Source organism: Mytilus galloprovincialis, chromosome 8, assembly GCF_965363235.1.
Source record: "Mytilus galloprovincialis chromosome 8, xbMytGall1.hap1.1, whole genome shotgun sequence".
NCBI lineage: Eukaryota > Metazoa > Mollusca > Bivalvia > Mytilida > Mytilidae > Mytilus > Mytilus galloprovincialis.
In genome coordinates this window covers 94,288,951-94,296,370 of record NC_134845.1, presented here as the reverse complement: position 1 = coordinate 94,296,370, position 7,420 = coordinate 94,288,951, and the positions used below count along the sequence as shown (strand labels likewise).

Sequence of the window (7,420 nt, the reverse complement as noted above, 5' to 3'; positions counted from 1 at the left end):
ATTTAAGGGGGGCCCCCCTTTTTGGGAAAAAAATTGGTTGCTTATATAGGATATCATTGGAGCGTGACTGGAGCGGGCCCCCTCGTTGGTTAGTCAGTGGGCCCCCACTTATGAAAATTTCTGGATCCGCCACTGGTAGTCGCCTATACAAAACCGGACAATGAAAAAGCTTGTCAGTCGGTACCCCATAAAAATACCTTTAACACAAACGTTTTTTAAGCAGAACATTGTGTCAAACGTTTAGAATATTTTAAACTTCAACCATGCGTTGAATTACAGGAATGATAACGAATGTGAATGCAAAATGGCCTGGATCTGCACATGATGCCCATGTTTTTAGAACGTCAGCAGTTGGAAGGTATCTTGAAGATAACTATCAAGGCATTGAACAGGGACTGTTGTTGGGTGATAGCGGATATCCATGCAGACCTTTCCTGCTAACACCACACAGGCAACCAGCAAACAGAATGCAGGAACGCTTTAACAGAAGTCATTGTTCTACCAGATCTACAGTAGAAAGAGTATTTGGAATTTGGAAAAAAAGGTTCCACGTATTAGGGTCAGAGGTAATTCATCTCTTTACTACTTCAATAAGTTTACAGATCAATACTATAGGTGATTTCCCCAAAACTGCAATAGACTAGTAATAGGGAAACATTAGTGGACCACCTAAAACGCTACCACAAGTAAAAGTCAGTGTTCCATTGTTCCGCTATAAAGGTCAGGGGCACATCCAGGATTTTAAAGATAGGGAGTTCAGTCTTGAGTTTTCGAGCTGCAGAGCCAGTAGAAATTTAATTTTGAGTTAAAATCATCGAAATATTCTTTATTAAGCTGAGGACATTCCATGATTTACAAATTTAAGGGGGACGCACACTAGTTGCGCCTCCGCCTTAATTCCTCCCCTGTTCAGTCATTATGCCAGTACAATTGTAGCCTCTAGCTGTTGTCATCATGCATGTCATGTTAGTTTAACACAATGTGTTTCAAGTAAATGATTGAATGGTATGGTTTCAAATGCTCTAAAACTCCTGGTATGTGTTGTTGTCTCCTTGACATTTATATTATAACATTTACATTATAAATGTCTTAAATATAAATGTCTTAAGCTATTGTTTACTGGCAATAATTCGAGGCCAAAAATGAAAGGAAAAAAATAATCCAATATCTTGGTCATAACATGGAATATGCTGCTACAAATTCATTTATTACATTAAATTGTCTTAATGGAGTAATGTTAAGCTTGTATATGATTTAAAAAAAGGAGCAAAAAAAAACTGCCTTTTTCTGTTTCTATTTTTTCAATTGTTTATTCAATGGAGTTTAAAACTTATTTGAAAAAGTTTATGTGTATTTCAGATAAGAATGAAACCAGGAAAGGCCTGTAGGATCATCACTGCATGTGCAGTATTGCATAACATTGCAACTCTTAGACTTGAACCAGATGTTGACGGTGAACAGGAGGAAGATATCCAACCTGTAATACCTGCTTATGTTGGAAGACAAGACGGACAAGGGATTAGAGATCACATTGCAATAAATTTCTTTTCCTAAATTTTGTGTTTATCATTTTATAGTACTCATCAAGGTTTTCGTGATGTCTTTACACTAAATCCGTTGTAAAGTAATGATTAAAAATGTATGCTGGGAGAACATGATAATTTAAAAATAGTTGAAACTATAGCTCTTCATCTCATAAACTGCGAATACTTACTCTCTTAATTCGGTGATTTGTGTGGGTTTTTTTTATATGTTAATTATGATTTTGTAGATGGTACCAATCTTTTGAGTTTAGGCAAACTGTTGGTAGTGTACTAATCTTTTGAGTCAGCCCATTGAAAATACTTTTTACAGGTTGTGCTTATGTTGTGCTGTATCATCACTGTCCAATTTTGGGTAGAGGGTTGTGGGCTTACAAATAATTAAACCCCGCCACATTATCTGCTTGATTTTTTTCCGAGTCAGGTTATATATAGTTTCCGTATTCATTTTTTGGTAAGTTGAATTGTTCTGACCTTAATCAGCCTATTTTATGTTTTTTTTTTCTATTGTTGGAGATTTGTATCAACTTCATTTAAATTTGAGTGGTGGATACATGTAGTTTGCTATCTTCTAGTTAGTAAACAACACCATTTCATTTCTTCAACAACGAACTTTAAATCATGAAATCTCAAAACATAATTATAAATAACAAAATAAATAATTAAACCAAAGATGTCAGTAAAGCCATCTGAGATGATGACAGGGTATAGTCTTGACCAGTAGTAACTTTTCTAAGTAACTCAATTTGAAGATGTAACTTCTGTTTGTTCAGCTTTTGCTCTTCTAATTGTCCTTTTAGCACTTGGGCTTGTAATTCACGGATGTCATCGCTACTGGTTTTGCGTTTTCTGGATGTTGGCAGTACATGGTTAACAATCAACAACTGCAGTCTTAGTTGATACTGGTTTATTGGGTAAAGTTGTTGGAACAGAAGCAGCTGATGTTGACGGCTTAGGGCTTGGAGTTTCAGCGACGGTGTCAGTGGTGTCGGTGGTTGGACTGGCTAAAGGAGTTGTAAACAAGTCATCATCGCTGTGACTTGTATTGTGTGTTCCTGAAAATGAAATGATACAAATTTTAGTATATACATTATTGTACCGAAATAAAAATTTCCAGATCAGACAGGAAAAAAAGAGACAAAAGTAAAGATAAATAAATAGAATAAGAATAAGAATAAGAATAAGAATAAGAATATTTTATTATTCCAATCAAGGGCCCTTGATGGCCAGCATAACATGTACACATAGAACAATACATCATGATTTGTAACAGAAAAACACTTTTATATAATAAAATGAAATATTTTATATAATAAATAAGAGTTATTCCTCTTTGTACTGGTTATCTTCTGTCATGTACATATTTGTTTTAAATCACATTTTATTATTTACGATTGATATGTATGTAAGATTAGATGTGTTGTTAGTGTGGTTGAACTTTGTAATTTTCATGATTTATATACTCTTTATAGGCCCTTTTATTAGGAATAAATATATTGAATTTGTACGGCCGGTATCCATCAGTGGGATACTGAGATATTCATTTTATCTTGCTTAATTTGTTTGTACATATTTAGATACACATGTGGGTTTTTTTTCAGAGAGAATAGAAATAACAATAGAGTTAAGTTTCGGTATACATATATATAATTGGTTAATGTTATTTATTTTCCTCCATGTCTTATATTGTTTCATCATAAACTCCTAAAATCGGCCTTTCATAGTAAATACTGAATTACACGGTATTTGTTTTCCTCATTCTGATGGCCGTTTGGTTAACATATAACAAATTTTCTGATTAAAATGTTGTTGGTTTTTTTTTAATTTGAAAGAATAAATACAACTGAACGATGAAAGTGCGTGTGCGTTAAAATAGGGTACGAGTTGGCAAAGGTACGAGTTGGCAATGTGATATGAATCCGATTGGTCCAAGCATTCCCGGGTACCAGATTTTAGAACAGCAGCAGAAAACACACACAGGCGCACGTTTTAAAGCTGTGAATAAATATGAGGAACTGAGGAGTCCTGACATATAAACCCCTCTTAAGTATGTTTGATGTCCCATTAAAAGTGTGCACAGTTCGTATTCATGCATTGATTGTCAAATTCAGTATAATTTCAGCGACCATGCTTGCGTTATATAAATAGAAATTCCAGACGGGGTGAAGGTCGTACATTTATCAAAAAAGACTAGGGGTTTTCCGGTAGACAACGTTTGCAGACGGCGAAATGTTTATGTTTATATTTGATGAAAGTTAATACAAAACTATCATTAAAATTCAATAGTTATGGAAGCTCTTAACTTTTAATTTATTTACCTGAAATAAATATGTCTGTTTCAAGTCCTCCATCAATTCCTGTAAAGCTTGAACTGTCCTTCATCAAATCGATCACAGCCTCAAATTGTGGTGGGATAGGCTTAGGTGGTGGACCCCCTCCTGTTTTTGAAACTTCCCTCCTTTGCTCCGTGAAAGCTTTCTTTGCTTTTGAAACAGTGTTCCTCCACTTATCCCTTATCTCATTTCAAGTTCTGTAGGCAACACCCAGGGAGTTTACCTTGACTGCAATACAATCCCAAATCTTTTTCTTTTTTTTATTTGTAATCTCATTACTATGCTTCTCTTGTAAGATATAGTGGTATTTACTTGCTTCTTCCTGTATCAGGTTCTCTTCAGCAACTGAATATTTGGTTTTCCTGAGTCGAGGGAGATTTGCAGGGCAGGGATTATCAATGGTCTGGTCAGCCATAATTATTATTGCAGAACAGGAAGTTGAAGAGGCCCTGACTTACAATGCATTGTGGGAGGCACTTGCTAATTACCCAAAATTAATCATATGATTAAAAATTAATCATATGATTAAAAATTAATACAGTGATTAATAAATACAATGATTAAAATAAGTTGAGCAACACAATTTAATCATTGTATTTACTAATCATGCGATTAACTTTTAACGACTCGTTAAAATTAATCATATGATTAGTTTAACGACAAGTTGAACAACAGACCCCTGTTAAATTGGCACTTTAAAAAAATGTACATTAATTACCTTTATTTCAACCGAAGAAATACTTTCATGAATAAAGTTTAATCCTTCACTCTACAAAAAAATTACTTGGAATTACCAAAAAAAAGTAATTCAATTACTTGATTCAAGTAATTGAATTTGTCAAAATTATTGATCATTGCTAGTAATTATTGGTGATGTTAAGTAATTTCAAGTAAATACAAGTAATTTACTTTTTCATTTATTCTAAGTAATCCAATTCAGTAATCAAAATAATCAACATAAGTAATTCTAAGTAATATTTTAAGTAATTTCAAGTATTTATTACAAGTAAATACTAGTAATATAACAAGTAATTGTAAGTAATTCACAGTTAACATCAAGTAATTCACAGTAATAATCCAAGCAATTTCAAGTAATCCTTAGTAATAATCTTAAGTACTTCTAAGTAAAATAATAAGTAATTACAAGTAATCCTTAGTAATAATTTTAAGTAATTCTTATGAAAAATCTTAGTAATTAAAAGTAAAAATTAAAGTAAGTAATTCTTTAAATACACATTAAGTATTTCTTATAATGAAAGTAAGTAATTCTTTCAATACATATTGATTATTTGTATTAATAAAAGTAAGTAGTTCTTTTAATATTTATTGAGTAATTCTTTTACACATAAATTAAATATATATTTATAATATATTTATAGATTAAAATAAAAATTCTACACTGTTTTATTATAAATGCATATAATTTGAAATAGAAACATACCTTTTTGAAGAAGGATTATATACTATATCCATTGTTATAATCCATTTCTCTTGTTTGTTGTAAGTTAACATGGGCTACCTCCCCAGCAACTCTTTGTATTACATTTCCATTTAATTGCATTAGTACGCAAAGAGTAGCCAGAAACATGAAAACCCACAAAGTGTCCTTTTTGTAAGGTTCTCCTTTCCTTTCATGTGTGTAACTCGTGTAAGTATTTCAACAAACTCTGTAAACTTTTGTTCAAATTCAAAACTGAATGAGCTCCAGTCAATTTTCAAAAATAGCTTACCAAAGTCAAATGAAACCTTAATTCTGATTGGCCGAATATTTTTTCAGACTCAAATCAAAAACTACTTATTAAAAACACAGGAAATATTATACAATTTTGTACATTTATAATAAATAGTTAATTTTAAATTTAAGTAAAATTAAGTCATGTTATTTTACATTATAAAAATTATATTAAAAATAGATAACAATAATTTGAAGATATTTTGATATGAAAATAGGTTAAGTTATGACTAGTAATTATTTTACTAAGTAATTCAGATCAAATTTTTTAAGCAATGTATTTTGTATAGATAGTGTTGTGCGCAGCACAGTACATTCTATTGAAAATGTGTTATCTACTTTGGAATAGAAAGTGTTTGGCGCCACACTGAACCTTAAAACACAGAATATACAGGAAATTTATAAAAATTTTCAAGCACAGGAAATTATGCAAATTCCATATAATTAAAAATATTTCCAAGTTGGAATAATTGCCTGTTTAAAGAAAATTGTTATCCAAAATTATGCAATTTTCAGACTTCAATCTACATATTGTTGAAATTGTTAAATTATGGAGTCAAATTTCATAGGAAGCATTTGTTATTATATATAATAAGCCTTATGCAAGAAAACAACATGATATAGTGCCTTAACCTACTTAGTAATAACAAGTTTTATATCCATGTTATCAGAAGTAATACATATATATATACAGATGTATACACGTCAAATACATTGTAACTCTTGAATTTGTACAAAACAAATAATAATAAGCAATTTGTATTGAGAAATCAATTAACAAGACCTAAACTCACAATCAAGACATTTTTACAGCAAATGGCTAGATACTAAACACCAAATTGACATAAATCAAATTGTAATCTTATCTAGACGCAATATTTTTTTCAGAAGTTGTAAATATATAGAGTAAAATTATATAGTAATCATTTTAAGTAATTCATCTAATACTACCTAGAAATGAGAAGAATTTTTTTTCAAGTAATCAGAAGTTATTTTAGTAAATCATTTACTGCATTTAAGTAAAAATGAATAACTAATTAATTTTGAAATAGTTTTACTAAAATCAAGTAATCATTTTTTACTTAAAACTATTTGGATTACTTAAATCAAGTTAAAAAATAAATTAAGTAGTTTCAAGTAATTCCTTTAGAATATTTAGTAAAACTAAGTAAAAGTTAGTAATTGTAAGTAATAGTAAGTAAATATGTAAGTAATAAAATTACTCAAAATGAGTAAAGAAAAATTACTAAGTAATTTTTTTTTTAGTGTGAATTCCAGTGCTGCAGTGAAAATTTCTCACTACATTTCATTGGATATAAGAAAGTAACCATCACCGGAAGTAAACAACCCAATTTTTACACTGTTACCTGCTTTGGTAACTACATGTAAGTAATCTTAACTTTCCAAAATATTTTATAAGATCATCAAATAAAAACAGAATGATGCTTTTAGACACCCAACATACATGTTCATGACTCAGAAAAATTTCAGTGCATTGAAATGCAGTGTTAATTTTCTACAACTGTCAAATTCAAGAGAATATTTTTAGACCTATTTTCGTATAGAACTGGATGTAACGTACCATGATTTAGTGGTATTACACCTAAGGAACACCTAAATGTGAAATACACTTAATGTATTTTTGTTACCTCCAATTGCAAGTTATTTTACAAAATGTAAGCATAACTACCAAGTTTTGTCTCGTCAGAGCCATAGTTTCAGAGAAAATCACTATAATGTAAGGCTATATCATACGGCGATGTCAGTCTAATTTCTTCAAAAAATCCGAATTTCAGTGTATCATTATAAAATGC

At 30.7% G+C, this 7,420-nt stretch overlaps 1 protein-coding gene across 1 annotated transcript; it reads right to left on the bottom strand.

Annotated features, from left to right (window-relative positions):
* Positions 1-1,836: 1,836 nt before the first annotated feature.
* LOC143043694 (uncharacterized) lies at positions 1,837-4,304 on the bottom strand. Its single transcript, XM_076215877.1, has 2 exons — positions 3,860-4,304; positions 1,837-2,596 (listed from the first exon to the last, which is right to left on the bottom strand). The coding sequence occupies exons 1-2, from the start codon at positions 3,921-3,923 to the stop codon at positions 2,412-2,414; spliced, it is 249 nt and encodes an 82-aa protein (XP_076071992.1). The 5' UTR covers positions 3,924-4,304; the 3' UTR covers positions 1,837-2,411.
* Positions 4,305-7,420: the final 3,116 nt, after the last annotated feature.

What these genes read in the sequence shown, in the direction of transcription:
- LOC143043694 (XM_076215877.1), bottom strand. Translation starts at nt 3,923, where the DNA reads ATGAAGGACAGTTCAAGCTTTACAGGAATTGATGGAGGACTTGAAACA. An exon ending in AACAGACATATTTATTTCAG is followed by an intron (nt 2,597 to 3,859) that starts GTAAATAAATTA and finishes TTTCATTTTCAG; the next exon opens with GAACACACAATACAAGTCAC.